This window comes from Mesocricetus auratus, unplaced genomic scaffold, assembly GCF_017639785.1.
Source record: "Mesocricetus auratus isolate SY011 unplaced genomic scaffold, BCM_Maur_2.0 Super-Scaffold_100011, whole genome shotgun sequence".
Lineage (NCBI taxonomy): Eukaryota > Metazoa > Chordata > Mammalia > Rodentia > Cricetidae > Mesocricetus > Mesocricetus auratus.
This window is the reverse complement of record NW_024429195.1, coordinates 74,907,132-74,928,556: the sequence shown is the minus strand read 5'-3', so window position 1 is coordinate 74,928,556 and position 21,425 is coordinate 74,907,132. Positions and strand designations below refer to the sequence as shown.

Below are 21,425 nucleotides of genomic sequence, written 5' to 3'. Positions count from 1 at the left end.
GTAATACTAAATAGGGAACTTTGCAAAATGATCTAGAAACTATTAAAAACATCTCTGGGTAATAAAGAGTGGTACCACACCCCACAGGGCATAAAAGATACCAAGTACAGAACTGTTTCAAAATTGAATTTCTCATGTGAGGACCTTTCCTGGGTTCTGAAAATTATTTTTACAAAGGATTCATATTCATAACTAGGTCAGTATGGGAAAATAAAATCAGTTTTATTTTAGTTCAACAAACGTGATAATTAGAACAATGTTTAATAAGCATAGTAGACATCAATGTCAAATTGGATGATGGCTCAGTCACCAGGACTTGAGTAATGAGCGCCAGAGTCCTTGTGAAAATGTGGGGCACGGTGGAATATGCTTGTAGGATCAGTGCTGGGAGATGGAGATAGTTGGATCCTGGAGCACACTGGCCTGCAAGTAAGTGCCAGGTAAGTGAGAGATCCTGTCTCTAAAGCCAAGGTGGGTAGCTCCTAGAGAATGACATGTGGTTGTCCTTTGGTCTCCACATACAAGAGAATATATGTGCACACCCACAAATACACATACCTGAACATATACACTTAATCAATATTTCCATATTTTTAAAACATTATAGCATCTAGTTGCTGGTGACATTAGTTATAGATGTATGTATATATATATATATATGCATGTATACATACATACATATATACACACACATACAATGGTGAGTTATGCACAAAGTGCTTTTTTATGTTTTCTTAATTCTTTAAAAGGAATGGGATAACAGACCTACCATCCTATCAAAACTATATCATTCCAGCTAATCATATATTTGGATTTGCACGGGCTGCATATGCACTCGGTCCATAAGCATGCATAACTCCGTACTGTGCGCGATTTTAATCATCTTCTATTTGGGATCTCTAATGTGATTTGTTTGGTGCCTTTGTTTTCTGTTACAAGCTTCAATAGATTCAACACAGCACAGCAACACAACACACAGCAATGATTATTATGGAAAGGGACCTACTTCTTGATGGCTGAAGTATCAAAGTAAGGAAACAGTTTGATTGAAGTAGCCTCCCGAGTGATTAAAGGCTCAAAAATGTTATTATAAGAATCAGTCAAGCTTGGAGATTATATAAAAAATATTCCCAAAGGCTTCATGCTAGTTAGTCACCTACCCCACTGAAACGAACACATGATTACGTACCTTGAACCTGTCAGGCAAGACAGAGATCTCAGAGCTGATTATCCTGGGATAGTGTTACACTAATTATATAAAAACAGGAGTATACAGGTAAAGACAAAATGTTCCAAAACAGCACTGCCATGAGGAAATATCAGAGGGATGTAAATCGTATCCAGAGTTCTCCTGTAGAACTCCAGTCTCAGAGCTGAGATATGAGAGTGGCCATTCATACTAGAACCATTGGGCCACCACTGCTTTGAAAACACACTTCAGTCAGGCACATTGGTTCCAAGGTTGTATTCAGTGTGCTCAAGAGTGGAGCAACCAAGGCACTGTTCTCAGCCTTCGGGTCCAGTCCGCTGTCCTCTCCTTCCAGAGCCAAGGTATAACTAGGCAAGATGGCAAAAGCCTACAATCCTACCATGGAGCAAACTGAGGAAGGAAGGCTCTTGTGAGTTTGAGACCAGCCTGAGGTACAGAGTAAGTTCTAGGTAGGACTGATCTAAAATGAGACACCAATCAAAACAAGCAAATAAACAAGAATTGAAAAGAAATCCCAGGTGTCTAGGGCATGTGCAGCAGTCCATACAAGTCTCAGTCCCTAAGAAGTGAGTCAGAAGCTAGTGTGGGATGGGAAGCCCGTATCTAGTGTTTTCTTCCAAACACCTGTGTGCTCTTGGGAGATCTGGCTGGTGTGCCCCTCCCTCTCACACCTCTTTTGATTGACAAATTTGAAGAAGCCTGATGTGTCCAACACTGTGTGAAGGGCAAGGACCACAAGTACAGCCCCTCACCAGGACATAAGCAGCCACGCACTACAGTGTGAAAGTTGTGATTTGTAAAAGTGGGGAATTTCCCCTTACTCTTGTAATTCTCAATGTGCTAGATTCAGTCCAGAATGGGGTGGGAAGTACTAGGAATGTCAGAGTCCTTCAGTTCCTGGAAAGATGGGGAGGTCCTTTGAAACATCTTCCCACATGATTGCCGCATATTGCATCAGGGATAACTCCTTGACCATTCTTTATCTGAGTGCAGAGATGGTTACACTGTGCTACCTCGGAGGTTTCAGCAGGTAGCCCAGGTTGACAGGGAAACTCATGATCTGATGGCTCAGTCTCCTGAGTGCTTGAATTATGGATATGAGCCAACACACTTGGCTCGTTAGCAGAGTTCTTAAAAGTTCCTTAATGAGTCTTACCTTGCTTTATTATTTAAATATTCTATGTTAATATATAATTTATGTTATAATTTAACAGTGTCTTACCATGTAGCCCAGGCTAGCCTACAGCTTACAATCCACAGGACTCAGCTTCCTAAATGTCGGGGTTACAGGAATGCACCACCACACACATGGCCTATTACTTCTAAGGTTACAGGTTATTAAAAAAGAAAAACAAACAAAACCAACCAACTAAACCTTTGGAGTAAAAAGGCAGGAATGTTCTGGAGTGTTCTTGTAAGTTTCTAATGTTATTTCCCAGCACGGAAGTGCTCCATTCTGCTAGAATCAGATGTGTGAAGGTTCATGTTCTAGAACAAGCTATGGCTTCAGATCACTTCCTCAGCAGAGCTGGCAAGAGAAGATGGGCATGGCTAGTACATGGAAGCCTGTCATAGTAAACACCAAAGAGCTGAATGGTGAGGTTCAAAGATGGAGTCAATTCAGAATAAGTGACCATCGTTTTCTAATTTTGGAAGAATCTGTGCAAGTGAAATGATTTAGTCATTTCATAAACATGAACCAGAAGCTCACAGATTCCATGTCCCCTTGAGTTTTCTGCTTGAATCTCAGACCTTCCATCTACAAAGCACAACATGTTGACTTTCTCCACAAGATGCTCTTCCTGCATCCCCCGCTGACATCTGCTGAACTTTCCCACTGGCTCTAAGGATCACAGACTCCCCTTGGGCCTTTGTCTTCCTTCTCCAAATGGTCATGACCCTGTTTCAGTGTGTCATTTTTTCTTAGGTAGTGTCTTTACAAGCATATCTTTCTTGCCACTCTTGAGGTCAAATGGCCCATTACTGCTTCTCTTACTTAATTCTTTTTCCTCTCTCCTTTGCCAGTCAACACTACACAGTACCAACAGTAAGGCTAACATATATGAGTTCTTTTATTTTTATATTACCTTTTCTTGTTAGGCATGATTTTATTTTTTAATTAAAAAATTGCCTATAAAGTAACAGGTTGAGACAAAGATATTTACCATTAGAGGCTAGGATCCACATGTAAGAGAGAAACTATAGCATTTGTCTTTCTGAGCCTTGATTGGCTCACTTGATAAACTATTTTTCCAGTACCACCTATTTTCCTGAAAATTCATAATTGAATTTTCCTTACAGGTAAGTAAAACTCTACTGTGTATATGCCTTTTCAATTCATCAGCTGATAGGCATCAAGCTGTTCTACTTCCATGAAAAGAGAAGCAATGGACATGGCTGTGCAGATGTTGCTGTAATAGGATGTAAAGTCCTTTGGATACATACCTAAGAATTGCATAGATGGGTCACATGGTAGCTCTATTTTTAGGAGCCTTCACAGTAATTTCCACAGTGGTTACACTATTTTACACTCCCACCAATAGTATACAAGAGGTTGATCTTTCCCACACCCCAACTAGCATTTGTGGTCATTTGTTTTCCTAAAGGTAGCCATTCTCATTAGGTGAGACAGACTCCCAAAGTAATTTTAGTTCATTCTCTCTGATGGCTAAGGATGTTTAATGCTTTTCAAAGACACATTTATTGGCCACTTGTATTTCTTCTTTTGAAATCTACCTTTTCAGTCTGTTGCCCCATTTATTGATTGGCAGTTTTGGTTTTTGTGCTTAGTTTTTGCTACTCTCTGTATATTCTAGGTATTTATCTCTTCTGTGAAGAATAGCTGCCATCCTGCAACCTGTCTGTCTACTGTTGTACAGAAGATGTGTGTGTGTGAGAGAGAGAGTGGGGGGGAACAGAGAGAGAGAGAGACAGAGAGAGAGACAGAGACGGAGACAGAGACAGAGACAGAGAGAGACAGAAAGAATAACTGCTCAGCTTCTGGAAGAGAGAGGTCAACTTTAGTGTGTTCCTGTGTCGTGGTCCATCTCATTTTGGCTACACTGACTGGCCAGCAAGCATTTGGTATCTACCCGTCTTACTCTGCTTGCCTCAGTGAAGAGCCACACCATCCAGCTTTTGACATGGGTGCTCAGGATGTGAAGTCAGGTCCTCATGCTTGCACAGCCAATGATCCACCTCCTCAGCCTCCCACCTGTCATTCTAGGCACTCTTTATTGTGCTATTGAGGTCACAACGCTAAGTGTCTTGATTGTATTTAAACCATCAAATATTCTCCCTGAGTTTCCATCAGCAATTTCGAAGTCAAACCTTTGATAATCTGTTTTAATTTCCTCACTTTCCTTGCACTGTCCCTTAGAAAAACATCTCTAACATGATCTAACTTCCTCTTGGTCAAATCCAAGACTGCACTCATGGCTCTGCTTTTCTACATTGTCTGTCTCTACTGGGTCAGCATTGCTTTTGCATATTTTAAGAATTCAACAAATGTTTATCAATTACCAAATTTCAAGCCCATATCCCCAGTTTTGAAATGACTTGTTCAGTATAATCAAACTTATTTCAGTATCTTGGTTAAACATTCCTATTACTCAAGATCATGATGGTTTTTAAAGTAACTCTCAGAATTTTGTTTACAACCATCTTTTTATGCCTTCTCAATGGGAAGTTCTAAAGTTTTCATATTACATACTTTGTAAAAATCCACGGATTTCAATAGACCTTTCAAAAATAAAAAGGTCTCCAATTCTTAATTCATCTAAAGTTTTCACTTCTTTAATTTATTTACATTAATTCTTGTGAAAAGTACAATGAATATTTTACACATTTAAAAGAAATAAAAAGAACTTGGGTGTGGGTTTAGAAAGACTCATACTAGGTTATGGCAAAGTTATGATACTAGAATTTTCATCAGATCTTAGCAAAATGGCTGCCTGAAAGATTTTCAGGAATGTAGAAGATTCCGGAGCTTTTCAAAGGTCCATGGGAATGACAAGAAAGAAAACTTGAAGTGGGAATCCACCTGAAACTGCAATTGACTTGGTGATCCTCCCTATGTGGTTCTATAGAAATGAGCCTTCTAAGAACCCTGTACCACTTGGAGACAGATGTGATTGTTTTTGACTCCAACACAACTCACAGAGATAAATGTCTTAGCAGCTTACCTTGCCTGATGTTTCAAACAGGAATTTATCTAGTGTCATGGGGTTTTCCATGGCTTGCATAAGTTCCTTTGGAAACTCATCAATGCACGAAGAAGAGTAGAGCTGCAAGAACCGTTTCAGGAAAAGATGCATTTCTTTCTGGCGCAAAATCAGTTCAGAGTTGTGCAGGGATGTGAGGAGCATGTCGTCGGGCAGAGAAATCCCTGAGACCGGAGTTGCAGATGCTTAGGGAACAGAAAGATCATTACTGAGGCTCTCGTGAGGGATAGAGTGGTCTCAATCTTGGTATTTGTTCATTGCCCGCTATGGTACACCAACCAGCTAGTGTCTCCCCACCAGCTTGCTCTGTAGGATTTATATGCTAATGACCGCTGATTGCCACAGATTTCAAGGGAAATCTCAGAGATACACAAGGATATTGCTGCTTGTTGTAAATGCTAACAATTGCACCATCTGTCCTGTCTACCGGTCTTATTTTGGGTTCCCACAAAACAGGTCCCACCATGGAGATTTAGATGTGCGATATTCTTCTGAAAATAATCTCAAAGACCTTTGTGAATGGTCCAAAGAATTGGGGCCAAGAGAATGGGAGAGTTAGAAAGGTGAATAAATGAATGGACAGGTCTGTGGGCAACAAGGGATCAGTCCTGCTAAGATCTTCTGGGAACGACAGAAACATGAAGGGCAGCCTCCATCAGGTCAGAAGGTGGAATGCTCCTCTATGTCCCTACCTTATTGGTTAAGGTCACTGCTGGATGTAGGAGCCTTGGCATTTGCAGGCCATGTTTACAGGATGAACAAAAGCCTAAGAAAGCCCAAAGCAGAGAAAGGAATCCTTCTGTGGAAAGTTCCAACTATTGCATTCAGAGGCAAGATAGTCACAGTGGTGACAGGGCATCTTCAGGGATGTCTGTTCAAGGCCACATCCTTCCCCACTGGATAAGTTTCTGTTGCTTCAGAACACAGCACAATATGCTTCTCAGGCCTGAAACCTTCCAAGTTGATTGCTTATCCCCTTGCTAACACCTGACCACTGTGCTCAGCCATCTGTGACTGAGTTTGGATGCCCTGCTTGCCTCTCAGTCACTGGACCCTGGCATGAACCAGTCTTCCTTGACTGCCTTCATGAGCAAACTAGGTCACCACGGGTACTGCAAAAACATACTAAGATGCTAATACTGTCAAAGTAACCATGGAAACAGCTGATGTGAGAGGGCTTCACTGGTTTTCCTAGATATTCTTTACAGGGTGTGCTGGCTAGTTTTATGTCAACTTGATACAAGCTGGAGGGATTTGGGAAGAGGGAACCTCACTAGACTGGCCTGTGGGCAAGCCTGTGTGGTATATTCCTAACAGATGGCATATATGGGAGAGCCCTGCTCTTGGTGGGTGGGATCACTCCTGAGCTTAGTAGTACTGAGCAAAACCACAGGGAGCAAGCCTGTAAGCAGCATCCTCTACGACCATCCGTTTCTTCCTTGAGTTCCTGCCCCGACTTCCCTAAGCAAATGGAGTGTGACCTGAGAGTTGTAACCCTTTCCTCCTTAGATTTCTTTTGGTCTTGGTATATTATCACACAACAGCAACCCAAACTAATACAACTGGTGATTTTTAAAATTATAACTAAATATCCTATCCAAATCATACATTCCCTCTCTTTTCCATGCTAATACTGGAACACACCCTAAAGTCAAATTCTATCTTATTCATTTGTAAGCTGTCATTCTGTAGTCCCTGGTTTTTAGCTGTTTCACTCTATGGACCGCTTCAACAATCTTGGGAAGCCACAAGAGGCCTCTCTGTCACGCTGTTTTCAAATATATGAAATAAGATGTGTGGAATTTCCACAGACACCAGTAACTCTGAAATATTATTCTAGTTGAAGCTCCCTACATTCCAGGTTCAAACCCATGAAACGAAAAGTTAATCTTTTGATCATGTAGGAAGATGATATCTTTTGACATCAGAAAAATATCAAAATAACTTTATACTCTAAGTTAAAAACGTGACCTAAGTAGGAAAAGGAATGTAATACCCCCTTTTCTTTCAACACATCTTTATGTTTCCTCTTACAATGTCAGATGCTCACCCAGCAGCTTGCTCATGTTGTTAATTCTCTGGAGATGTATATAGTAGCGAATGAGAAGGATCCACGTAATCTCCACTTTGGTGTGAGCCTTCCTTTTAGCATCTACGCTGTCATAAATATCATCATTTTGGTGCAAAAATGGACTACCAGTCTGGAAAGTAACTTGGTAGTTTTCTGAAAGAAAACAACAACAACAACAGCAATAATACAATGCTATTCTTTCCTTGGAGGAAATCTATGCACAGGGTCTGGGGCGGGGGTGGAGAACACAATTTATGACTGTAACACGAGCATATGTTCAATGTCTTAAAATAATTGTGTATCACAAAAGTACCAAACATAATATTAAAAGAAAAAGTCTAAGAGAAGATACTTAGCACATTTTTGCTGCTATTTACTTAAAAATAAAGAATAAATATTTGCATTCTATATGTATGAATGCCTTGCCTGCATGTATGTATGTGTATCATGCACATGCCTGGTATACACAAAGGCCAAGAGAAGGCGTCAAATTCTCTGGAACTGGAGTTGTGGATGGCTGTGAGCCTCCATGTGGGTGATGAAAACTGAACCCAGGTCCTTTGCAAGAGTACCAAGCACTCCTGACTGCAAGGAGATCTGTCTGACCCCCAAATTGCTTTATTTATTTATTTATTTATTTATTTATTTATTTATTTATGGTTCTGCGACTTGAACCTCAGGTATTGTGCCCGCTAAGCAAGCGCTCTGCCTCTGAGCTATAGACACAGCACTGCTTCCTTTTATGTAACACAGCTAAAACTTTTGTACAAACCAATTTTTAAAAAACCAAAACAGTCTAATTTCAACAAGCAGCTCATAGGAGAAGTGTGCAAAGAATTTCAACAAGCAACTGGCACGCTTAAATGAGGAAACATTTTAGCACAACTAAAAATGAGAGAAATACGAATTCAAGATGAAATACCCGTTTCTATACCTTGGGAAGTGACACCAGGTATCTGACTACAGTGAGTGTTCGTGGTGACTTGAAGAAAATGGAGTGTGCATGCTCTTTCTTGTAAGTGCAACAAAAGCAATATGGAAGGATAGGAATAGACAATGAAGACACTCGCACGTGCATCAAGTCCTGCTCAAAGGGGTGCCCTGTAGTTCTGCACTAGGAAAACGAAACCGTGAAACAGAAGACAGTTTACTCATGTGACATTGTGAGAGGAAACAGAATGAACCAGATCCACCCGGAAAGAAGAAAGTGCAGTGCTGTTCACTAGTGTGAGACCTTGAAAAAGCCTGGGCACAAATGGGGAGGTTGTAAATTAATAATGAGCTAAGATGCAGACTTGACATGAGAAAAGTAGTTTGGTACCAAGGACACGTACTGCAATTCGTTGTGTCACTAATGTACAAACACAATTACATATGGTAGTTGGTCAGGGAACAGCGATTGTCTCTGGGGATGGAGATGAGTGGGTTCTTCTGTGAATCTGTAATGCTCTAGGCTTGTTTTCTTGACTAACAAAATGAACTCCCATGAAATAACTGTTATCGGGGAATGAGGTTTCTCTGATTGTCTGTCTAGCTACCCAACACCATCCACCTTAGAAAACAAAACACTTCTCTTATACTTTTAGAGTACCTTGTTTAAAAACAAAACCCTTAAATATATTTTCTTTTCTCAGTCTGAAGCCATCAGCCACAAATAACCATTAACCAAACTTGCGTACTAGGAACCACACAACTGTCACCATATTTTTTTAATACTTTGGAAACTCTTGTTTAGAGAAAAATTACATGTGTTTATATTTTTTTTGCATTAGACACATTTTTAAAATTTATTCAAGCTGTTCATAGGTATAGTTCATTGATTCTTTTCATTGTTTTATAGTATTCATTAAATAAATATAGTACAATTTATCTACTCTATTGTTGATAGACATGTGAGTTCTTCCTGATAATATTTTTAGTTTTTAAATATTTATTCATTTTTATTTTGTGTGTATGAGTGTTATTTTGTATGTAGTGTGTGCACCATACCTGGTATGCATGGAGGCCAGGAGAGTTGAATTCACTGTAACCGGAGTTACAGGTGGTTGTGAGCCGCCATGTTGGTGCTTTTAAGTATGGAACCATCCCCCAGTCCCTGTCTTCTCCTTTGTTTTTATTTTGCTGTTTTAAACAAGACTGCCACGAATATTTGAATATATATTATTTGATATTTCAGTGTATAAATTACTGGGAAATAGATTTAGTAGTTCATTTTCTGGTATTTTTAAAAGAATCTTGCCATTTGCTCTTTTGTGTAAATTCTACAATGTTTGTCAACTACAGCAAAAATAGAACTTGTTAAAATTATTACTAGAGCATCACTAAGTTTACATGCCATCTTTAAAAGACTCACAGGAGTATGTCCCATCAGCCATAAAGATGATGAGGTCTCTGTTTCGATAGCTTTCGATGAGCTCTTTATTAATAACTTGTTAACCACTAGTAACCTAACCTTTTAAGAAGTATTATCTTGCCAGGCAGTGGTGGTGCATGTCTTTGATGCCAGCATTTAGGAGGCAGATGCAATCAGATCTCTGTGAGTTCAAGGCCAACCTGGTCTACAGGGGAAGTTACAGGACAGCCAGGGCTGTTACACAGAGAAACCCTGTCATGAAAAAAAAACAAAAAACAAAAACAAAAAATGAAGCATTATCTCTGAAATCTATAGAAATAAAGCCTTTCAAAAAAATTTTTAATTTTCATATAGAAATTCACTGTATGGACATTTCTACCCTCCAACTCCTCCATGTCTCCACACTTTGCCCATCAAATTCATGATTTTATAATTTTTATACACACACAAATTATTGACAAGTGTTTGAGGCTGATGCTTTAGGATTTGATAACCTATCAGGGTGCTTGTCCCTAGAGAAAACTAATCGCCACTCCCTGCACCTCCACCCAGTAGGCATCAATTGCCTGTAACTCTTCATATAGGGATGGGCTTTATGAAATTTTCCTCCATCCACATTGGCACGTCAACTGGTGTGGTCATTTTACAGGTTTTGTTCAGGCAGCCAAATTGTTGAGATTTAACGGATTTGGCTTCCTTATGTCTAAGAGATACTGTCTTGAAGCAGGCACCAAACCTACTCTTTCCCTCTTCCACAATGTTGCCTGAGCCTTAAGTGTAGGGGATCTGTTGGGGATATACCAACTGGGGCTAGGCACCCGCAGTCACTTATTGTCCCACCTTTTGGCCAGTTGCAGAAGCAGTAGCCTCTGTCTGCTGCAAAAGTTAGAGTTGCTGATGATGGGTATGGTTTACACTTACTACACAGTTGGAAAGGATATTGAATGAAACTATATTAAATTTAGAATCTCTTCTGAGGTATATGATTTCTCCAGCCACAGACTCTTGCCTGGACTTAAAGTCTTAATCCCAGTGAGATAACTGTTGGTTGCTACCAAGATGTAAGTGCCACTATTACATTATGCCAGGCCAGTTGTTGTGGTGGTTCACCGGATTTACAGCAGGTGGGATGGTTGATAACTTTTCTCCCCTGGTAACTAGCAGAGCACCTTCCAACACTATAGGAGCTAGTCCTCAGGGAGGAGCCTTCCAGGTCAGCAGCAGCTTGATTCGCCAAGTCAGTAGCCTAGGGTGTGGTGTCTTCAGCAATAGGACCTTATCTTCAGGTTCGGGGAGGCAACCAAAGGCAACAGCAATAGCCTATTTTTTAGGGTGTGGTATCTTGGACCCCACCCCGACTAACAACTCAAAGAAAGACATCTCTTGCCTGGCACTAGGTTCTACACAGATAGACAGATATGGCTCCTTTATGGCATAACTTCCTTTAAGCTACGTATATATGTACATGTGTGTGTCACAAACATGTGAACTAGATTTAATATATATTTATATATACATATATACACACAGACACAATATACTTTTAAATAAGTTTAACTTATTTTCCTAAATAAACTTATGCTTCCCTATGGCCTTAGTGTTATTTATTAACAACCCTCCTTCCCCAACTCCAATTAGCCCCTCCCATTTCCTTCTTTCCCCATTTATGGCACCTGTGTTCTCCTGTCCCCTCGCCGTAGCCCCTTTATTCCCCTGCCCGATGGTTCCTCTCTGCTTTGTTGACTTCTGCAGCTAAATTATATGCTTTGTCTGTGTCTGGGTTACCTCACTCATATAATATTTTCCAGTTCCGTCCATTTACTCACAACATTACTTTTCTTTACAGTCAATTAAAATTCCATTGTGTGCATATACATTTTCACTAGCCAACCATTATGACAGCTACCTAGGCCGATTCCATTTCCCAGCTATTGTGAATAGAATGGGAAGGAATGTGTCCTCTGCCGTAAGATGTCTGGTGGTACACCTGGCTCATTTGGAAGATCTACGTTTAGCCTTTAAAGTAGTCTCCACACTGCTCTCCAGCAGCTGCACCAGTTTGCAATCCTACAGTGAATTAGTGTTATCCTCCCCCCCAACACCCTGGCCAGCGTTTGCCATCAGTTATTTTCTTGGCCTTAGCCATTCTAGCTGGGGTTAAACAAAATCTCAGAGCAGTTTTAGTTTGCATTTCCCTGATTGCTAAGGACATAAGGACACAGAGCAGATTTTTAGGTAAGAAATAACATCTTGCATGCAGCGTCACTGCTAGATGCACCTTCTTGTCCATAGCTTGGGGTCCCGTATGTGGGATTGTCCAGGGCTGACAACAGCTCGTTATTACTTCTTTCCCTCATAGTGTTATGCAAGGGAGAGAGTCCAGGGCAACTCTGAAGTCATGATAAGCATGGATTTCACTCCTGCCTCTAGAGGGAAGAGCTTAGCATTCAAACACAGAGAACAAGTGCTATGAGGATTTTTCCCCACTCAGAATTCTATGATTCTATTTTATATTCAATTGTGTGTGGGGAGAGGGTATGTGTACTTGGGTGCTAATGTCTGTGGATGCCAGAATAGTATATCAGATGCCCGGGAGCTGGAGTTACCGGTGGCTCTGAGCTGCCCAACCTGAGCACTGGGAATTCAACTCAGGTCCCCTGAAAGAGCAGTGCACATGCTTAACTGCTAAGCCATCACTGCAGCCCCTTAGAACCTTTTTAAATGAAGGAAATGCACGTTAATTCAGTGTTAGAGTCATGGATGACTGTTTAACTTTATTAAATTTTTTGTGCCCATTTGAGATGATGATTATTCTTCTCTTTTCATCTACTAATGTAGTGATTGGCTTTAATAGATTTTCTAATTTTGAAATACATTTGCATTTCTGGAAGTAATCCAATCTGACACCATGTATCTTTCAACATGCTGCTTATTTTCGCTGGCCATGCATGTACATGATCAAAAACAAAAGTCTCTCTGCAGAGGCACTATTTTTAACCATTTGTACTTTACCTCTTCTAGTCGTTAGTTACAGCTCTGAAATTTTTTTCTCGAATTTTTCCTTAATTGTCAGTTTTGGAGAATGTATTGATTCAGCTGTCTGTAACATGAGCTCAGAGGCCACTCTTCCCCTCCCCTTCATAGCTGTTCTGGTGTATCTCCACATCCCATTCTCCCTCCATGCACCCACATGTCCCACAAGCCCTCTAGCTGCCTCTGGCTATTTGACTTTACAGGCGAACAGCATCTGACTCTTTGCCCCTTTCCAAGATGTCTTTTTTCAAACTTCACAACTTTTACACTTTCTTCTGTATTCATAATTTTATCTCTGAGATGAAAATCAATAAAGAATACTTGGGACGTGGTGATGCCCCTATGATTCCTGTACTTGGGAGGTGGAGGCAGGAATATCAGGAACACAAAGTCACCCCTGGATATATAATACCTCATCTCAAAAAAAAAAAAGAATATTTACATTAGGATTAGGATTAGGACTGCTTAGTTCAATACGACCAAATTTCTTTCATGAAGACTTAATGTCAGAATCCCACTAAGCCAGAAAGAATAAACCTTTTAGCATGAAGATCAAAGGGATTGCTTGAACTCACACCAGTCACACAATCATGCCATTGATTCATTGTACACTTCAGGTACATCACTTCATCAGACCTTGAATCTTTAATCTCTGAATATTTTTTCCTCACTGAGAGATAACAGTTTCATTTCACCATATTGTTAATGTCTTCTAACTTCATAATTATCCCAACTGCTGCCTTGCATTAATTCATATTTCCTGACAGTGTTCTCGAGACTGCCAAACTTCCAATCAACTTTATGGAGAAGCATTATAGGTGGTTGCATAGTGAAATGTAGGTCTAAATGTAAGAGATAAAAGAAAGAGAGGGACACTGGAAGACATCTTTATGATTTGTTTGTATGTAAGAAAATATTTGTATAATTGAACATCAAATATACAAACCACAACAGGAAATACCTAGGTATTAAGATACATGCCCATGCTCCCAGCATAGAGGAAGGGGGACTTCAAGATAGATCTGAGCTATACAACAAGACTCTGTCTTTATTTTATTTTATTTTTTGGTTTTTTGAGACAGAGTTTCTCTGTGTAGCTTTGTAGACCAGGCTGGCTTCGTACTCACGGAGATCTGCCTGCTCTGCCTCTCAAGTGCTGAGATTAAAGGCATGTGCCATTACCGACCCCCAAGACCCTGTCTTAAAAAGGGGATTTACAAACTGCACAGTAATAGAAAGTAAATCCAAAATTAACTAAAATAAAAAGACAAACAGAATGGGAAAAGATAATTGCAAGATATATAATCAGCAAATCATCCATATCCAAATATATAAAGGACATCTGCAGCTCTCATAGAGAGAAAGCTCCCAAGGAAAAAATACAGATGGTTCATGAATAAGAGGACCCCTGCAAAGAGTGTGCCAATACACAATACAGAATACAGAATGTTCAGCAAGATACATTTTAAACTAAAATGCCGTGGAGAGCCTGTAAAGATGCACATATGCCCTCTGAAGCAGCAATCCCATTCCTTGGTATATATATAAAAACATGACCATCTGTATCCGCAAGATCACACAAAGCGTTCAGCGCAGGCTCTTCTACAACAGCCTTCAGTGTTTACCTATGGATAATAAACAGTGCTATTACAGCCATGATGGCTGGATCTCACAGACCATGCTGAACAAAATCAGCCGGCTACAGTAATGGTATTAGTCCATTTACACAAAGCCTGAAAGCTGGTCAAACTTGTGTTAGAGATTAGAGGGCACCAGGGTTAACAGTGGCCAGGAGGGGTCAGCAGGTGAATTTCCGGGGTGCTAACATTGTCCCCCACCTTGATTAGTGATAGTTACATGGCATTTATTCTGTGACAAACAACCTGTATTCTCACAATTTGTGCTCTATTTTATATTTATCTTCTTACACAGTAAAAAAAAATTTGTCCAGAAAAGTTTTTGATGACTTTAACATTGGACATGTCTATGTGACATCGGCATGACCTCCTCTTTTAGAAGCCACCGACAAAGGAAGAAAACAAGTACCAGAAAAACAGTTCCATTTGCAATAAATCAAGGGAGAGAGGACATCTCAAACCACAAAATGTGGAGAGTCATTCCCAAAGCAGATGCCATCGAATAGAGAGCACAGACAAGGAGGCCGAGGGTGACAGTGAGCTGTAAAACCCAGCAAGAAATTGATGATGAAGGTCGGGGCTGTGGGGCCAGTCAAGTAGTCTTTCTATCCATAGTATTTAAAATGCAAATTAAAAATGTAAAGGTGATACGTTAATCCAAAACTTTGACAGAGCTTTTCCAGGTTGAAAATGGAAAGCCGGTAGCATATCATATAGAGCAGTGGTCCTCAACCTTCCTAATGCTGTGACCCTTTAACCAGTCCCTCATCTTTGGTGATCCCCAACCACAGCATTATGCTACTTCAGAACTGTAATTTTGCTACTGTTATGAATTGAAGTTTTGGTGTTTTTTTGTTTTTTTTTTGTTTTTTTGGTTTTTTGAGAAGGAGGTTTGCCATCTGCAAAGAGTTCTTGGCCCACAGGTTAAGAACTACTGATGTAGAGCGAGTTGTATTTCACTGGACACAGACGTGCACCCCAAACCTAGACGCACACACAGCTTTGCACCAGTGCCTGCCCAACTCACCCTGAGGTATACAGATCTGCAAGTCCTATTTCAGTAATTGTCCCTGGGAGAAGTCTCCGTCAACCAAACCATGACACTGTACAATGGTCAAATACAATGGATTAAAGACGGCGCTGAGAAACAGAGAATCCCTTCCTGCCTCTACAGTAGAATTACACACACATTGCCATGACACATGGCTCCCATTTACCAATGTTCATCTGAGGCTAAGTTTGGGTTTGCTTAATGATATGAGCACAAAACCTTCTGACAAGCACTCTCTTTATGCCAACGTTGGCAAAAAATCAAAGTGCTCTGAGCGATGAACTCTGTTTTCAACCTAGCTGCTGCTGCTGGAGTATGCTGCCATTTGCAGGGATGGCACCGGAAGCAGTGAGCTGCACCTTAATGGGAAGCTAGGGAGGGGGACAACGAATTGCCTCGCTGTCCTTGCATTCTTCATGTGAAACAAATAAATTAATTAAAACGCCAGCTTCTTTTAGTCTTCCCTGCTTGATGAAGCAGTACAAGTCATTAAAGCTATTAACTATCCACTCTTTTACTTCATATTCTGTGTAATAAAACATGAAGAGCCCGTGAGGCCCCTCTACTGTGTGTGCGGGCACAAGGACTGTTCCAGAGTGGCAGCTGAGTGTCCCCCAGCCCCATAGAACACCATTTAACTTGAAAGAACAACTGACAAGCTGTAAAGTGATTTCAGGCACAGGTAGGAATCAAACATCTGAAAAATGAAAGATGTCCATCCTCTGGACATCAAGGGAATATATGACAGGGGAAGTGCCAGTGATAAATATTCCATGTTTAAAGTAGAAATCCTGAATTTTGCAAAGTTTATACATACCACTAAGGATTTTCTAAGACTTAGATTTTTTTCTGAGAGGAATGGTGGTGGTGTTTTATGTTTACATGGTTTGAGACTGGCCAGTGTTTAGATGTCCTCATCACTGCAGGAACCAATGTTTTCCCAATGCTTATGCTGTCACAAGAATCCTGAGCTGCTCTCAACACCCTCTGTCTGTAGAAAGAACTTAGAGGCGCACAGAGAGTACAGTATAGAAGACAGATGGAGGATTTTACAAAGTAAAGCAGAGCACTCTCAAGGGGGAGGACAGGCAAAAGCCACCGACCACTGCGGTGGAGAGCATTCCTGGAAGACAGTGGATAGTAATCAGAGAGGCCACCAAGTTAACGACATTTTTAGGTATGCTTTATAGTGTTTCTTAAAGTCCTTAAGCTAGCTTTCCTGGCGGGAGGGGTCCTGTTCAGATGGCTGGCCCAGCAATCAAGTAACAGAGTCCCTTGCTTAGAAAGATTCTTGCAACTTATGGGCATCTATGAGAACCAGTGTTTTCACTCCAGCCTCCTGCTGCCTGTGAAGTAACGTAAACTTTGCCAATACTTTCTTACTGGTGTCTTACTGTCCTCACCCTTTACTGGGCAGAGGCCTATTAACAAAACCTGGGGCCCAAACTAACACCAATCCCCTATAAAATCCCCACAGTAATGGTGCATCTTTATTTTCCAGATCACATGTTCAATAACAAGGTCTCTAGGAATTACACACCGTCCTCATTCCTCTTGGAGACCTTAGTTCCCTGAAAGATGGAACATGCCAATCAGGCCCTAAGTTTACCTGTTAAAAAGTACGATTGGGAGACTCATCTTACCTAGAAGGGCAATTCCAAGCAGCAATCCTTGAGGTCCGCAGAGGTCCTCAGCAGCTCTGACCTAAGCACTCTGGTGTTCTTTATGGCACCCTTTTCTAAATTTAGATCTGTTCCCAGATGACAAAGGCCCTCATGAAAGCTATCTGCTCCAAAAGCTTTAGAAACAGAGGAGCCCTGCCTAAAACTGCAGGTACTAATTAAAATCTGCAGGAAGGACCTTCTGGGCAAACAGTTAACTGCTATTTGAAAGGGCTCTTCACCCATGGTTTTATCTTCTATGGTCATCAAAATCCTGGGAATTGACCACTGAATTCATCACCCTCCAGTTAAACCTTGGTAAGAAAACCCTTCAAGGAAACACCCCCTATCATGTAGCAAAGACTTAAGTTAATCCAAATGGGCCTGTCAATCACCTGGGCAGAAAAGCCCCTCATGTAAGCTATCTACTCCAAAACTTTTAGAAATAGCTAAACCCTGCCTAATACTGTAGGCTGACTCAGTGTCCACTCTCATTGCTTGAGACTGTTCCTCCACAGAGGTCCCTCAGCCACCGCCTACTCGCCCCTTACAGCAATGGTTCTCAAGCAGGGGGTGCAACCCCTTTGGAGCTGAACAACCTTTTCACGGGGGTCACCTAAGAGCATCAGAAAACACAGATACTTACATAACGATTCGTAACAGTAGCAAGATTACAGTAACGAGGAAGCAATGAAATAGTTTTATAGTGGGGGTCACCACAACATGAAGAACTGTATTAAAGGGCCGCAGCACTAGGTAGGTTGAGAATCACTGCCGTAGAGTATCCACTTTATCTTGTAGTAAACTCTACCTACTTTCCTCTCTGTGTCCCACACATCCTCTCAATTCTTTCAACAGAGCTAGCAAGGACTAGGAGACTCATGGGAGACCAAGAATCGAGATCCATGACATAATACACGGTGTTGTAATCACACATGAGGTAGAAGTCCGCATGGATGGCAAAGTAGACTGATTTACTTTAATGCATTATAGTAGAGGACAAGATCAGTGATGCAGTTTTAGAGAACACCCCAGAATTAACTACCCTCCCCTCAGTCCTGCTTTGGATGCAAAGAAGAATATAATTACTGAAGAGGCCCTTTGAATACTCAGCATTTCCTAACTTCAGTCTATGTGAGGTTGGATTTTCCTTACTTCAGTGAAAACATTACATTAGTGTAGACTGTTATCAGAAGGTTAGAGAGTTCAACTAATTTTAGAAAACCAGATATTAAATAAATTTGTAGTAAGTTATTTCTGCTAGCTTGTGGTAGATTTATTCATGATCTTCTTAAATTAATAAACTTAAAACTTCCAGTTTTAATCTCAAACATAGCTTTATTACCTCCATAGTAACAGATCTAATATTTTTACCTTATAAATTTTTGAGTAAATTATATTTTTCCAGACAGTTATAAATTTTATAGAGCTTTTCAAATATATTTTCTTGTATTAGAATAAAAATAAATCTGTAACAAATTTTCACTGTCAATGGTTACTTTTCTGTTGATATTTATCACTTAAGAGAAATATTTTAATAATTAGTTTTCCTAAAATATTAATTTGACTAACAGTAAAGTCTCTCTCCCTAAATCATAACACTTTTGTTTACTATTTTTGTTTCCTAATCTTTTGTATGCATACTGTAAAACGGTTTTATAAAATTCAGCACAACTTTTTTTCTAATGAATTTAAATTTAGATTGTGACTATTCTTGCTTTATGTAGATGTATGACTAAAGTTGTGATATTTAATGTCACAAAGGGAAATTAAAGCCAGATAAACTTTTCTTCTTTGTACAAAGGCTTTTTTTTTTTTTTTGGTTTTTCGAGACAGGGTTTCTCTGTGGCTTTGGAGGCTGTCCTGGAACTAGCTCTTGTAGACCAGGCTGGTCTCGAACTCACAGAGATCCTCCTGCCTCTGCCTCCCGAGTGCTGGGATTAAAGGTGTGTGCCACCAATGCCTGGCACAAAGGCTTTTTTTTTTGACAAAAAGGCAACAAATTTTTCTCTTTCTGATCTACGGATGTTAGAAACTGTTGAGATGGAGTTATGCTGAAACCACCCCCAGGAGGACTAAGAAAGGGAGGTGGGAGTCCCTCATGCCGTGCACTGGGGAGCATCCCTTTACAACTGTTACCATGGGCCCCAGTCAGAGCTCCCTGTCTTCCTCTGCTTCTGAGAGGGCGGGTGTGAAGTTCCCTGAGTCATTTACTTGGAGTGAGTTCCAACTTTACAACCAGATTGAGTTTGGATCCTCCCAGGTGGGCCCTTCTCAGTCCTGCTTCTGCTCTGACCAGTGGGCAGGATATTTCCAGACCCCAGCTCAAGGGCTAACCTATTATGAACCCCAAATCTATGCCGTTGGTTAGGTTCTGTTTTCCCTTCCTGTGGGGCTCTTCCACTCACATCTGTGAGCAGGTGACAAAGTCCTAGCCCCACCACTAAGGCATGATTCTAACCCTGCTCCAGTGAGGGGCTCTGGCTAACCCTGCAAAAAAATACCCCATTTTACCTTGAGAGCAAGGCTGTGTTTTTCTTCTGTCAATCTCAGCCAGGTATTAAAACAAGTTCTGTTCACTTCTTTGTAGAATTGCTCTATGATTGAGTTAGAATGGGCAGAAGGAGCTTTCAAATCAGTCAAATCCTTTTGATAGACTGACCCTAAACTAAACACCAGCTCTGCATTAAGTCATATGGATTGTTTAATTCTTGTGTCTAACGACACTGCCCAGAGCTGGATACATGAGGGACTGAACTAGTAGAGGAAGATAGCTGTTTCATTACTTCAGCATCTTGTCTCATTTGTAAAGATCTGCATTACTGATGCTCTCCCTGGATTTTTCCTAGAGGATATATGACCTGTTGTTATCAGCTGGTAGTCCAGCCTTTGGGCTCTCTGCTGTTGTCAGCCCCTGGCTGTGAGGGCCCCCACTAAGGGTACATGTTTTCTTTGAGTCTCTGACAGGCACCACTTCCCACCCAACTTCAAGAAGATGACATCCCATTGCTATCTCCCATGCATCATCTCCCTTCTTGTTTTCCACTGTGACTCTATTTAGTATAATATTTATAGTGTTGACAGTTGACTACTACCCATGGCACTGTCTCTTCTGGGCTTTTTTTTTCCTGAGTGTGTATGTATATATGGTGAGCATGCATGTGTGGATGTTCACAGGTGCACATCTATATACAAAGACAAAGGTGGATGTTGTATATCTTCTTTAGTAGCTGGCCATTTTATTTACTGAGACAAGAGTTTCTTGTTGAACTCAGAGCTTGCTGATTTGGCTATCTATCTTCCTGAAGATACCATATCTACTTCCAAAGTGCTGGGATTACAAGTGGGTCACCATAGGCACCCAGTGTTTCGTGGGTATTGGGGACCCACTCACTAAACCTCACACTTGTAAAGCAATCTCTTTAACCACTAAAATCTCTGGGTCCCTTCCCAAATTTAAGGGATCAATGAGGTATCTCTTCAGTGGAACTCTGGGCTCTTGTAGACATTACACCAGGACAGCACTGCTTCACTGCAATTGGGTTCTCAGTAATTGCTTCTAGAGATACAGTAGACAGACAGACAGACACACACACACACACACACACATGCACGCATGCACGCACGCACGCACGCACGCACGCACACACGCACACACACACCTCCACTATTCTAGAGCAGGCGAATCTCTGTCTGTCCCAGAGGTAAATGATGTAACTGTCTGGGATTTGAGTACAAAATGTGTCGCTCCACTTTCCTGCTACTAATTGTGCCATGGAGGAATAAGGGAATGAGATAGTTGTAGAGAAACAGAGTCCCTGTGTTTAGTTGGTGTTGAGTTCATCTCTGGTCCCATTCCTACAGGCAGGAAGACCAGCTGTGTTTCAGAGGGTGAAGCACACACTACGCGCCAAAGTGTTCTCGGCTCTGCTCCATAAGCCTCTGCAGTCTTGACAGTATTTAGCTGTGAGAGACTGCATCTGGGACCACTAATCCGAAATGGTACTTTTAATTTAAAGCGTCTTACAGAATTTAATATTTTTATCCTTGTTGAATTAATATTAACGCCACAAGAAAATCAAGACTAGAAGATTGTGTATATTTCAGTATAACTGCCATGTTAACATCTAATAAATGTTCTCATGCTGAATCTAAAGATGGTTGCACATTGCCAGTACCATTCTTT

General features: G+C 40.8%; 1 protein-coding gene across 1 annotated transcript in view; it reads right to left on the bottom strand.

Moving 5' to 3' along the window:
* Cfap54 (cilia and flagella associated protein 54) overlaps positions 1 to 21,425 on the bottom strand; it is a 290,811-nt gene that overhangs the window by 49,811 nt on the left and 219,575 nt on the right. The window contains exons 62-63 of the mRNA XM_040755053.1: positions 7,484 to 7,657; positions 5,395 to 5,618 (exon numbers count right to left, since the gene is read on the bottom strand). Coding sequence (XP_040610987.1) covers positions 5,395 to 5,618; positions 7,484 to 7,657 — 398 coding nt within the window. The remainder of the gene's footprint in view (positions 1 to 5,394; positions 5,619 to 7,483; positions 7,658 to 21,425) is intronic.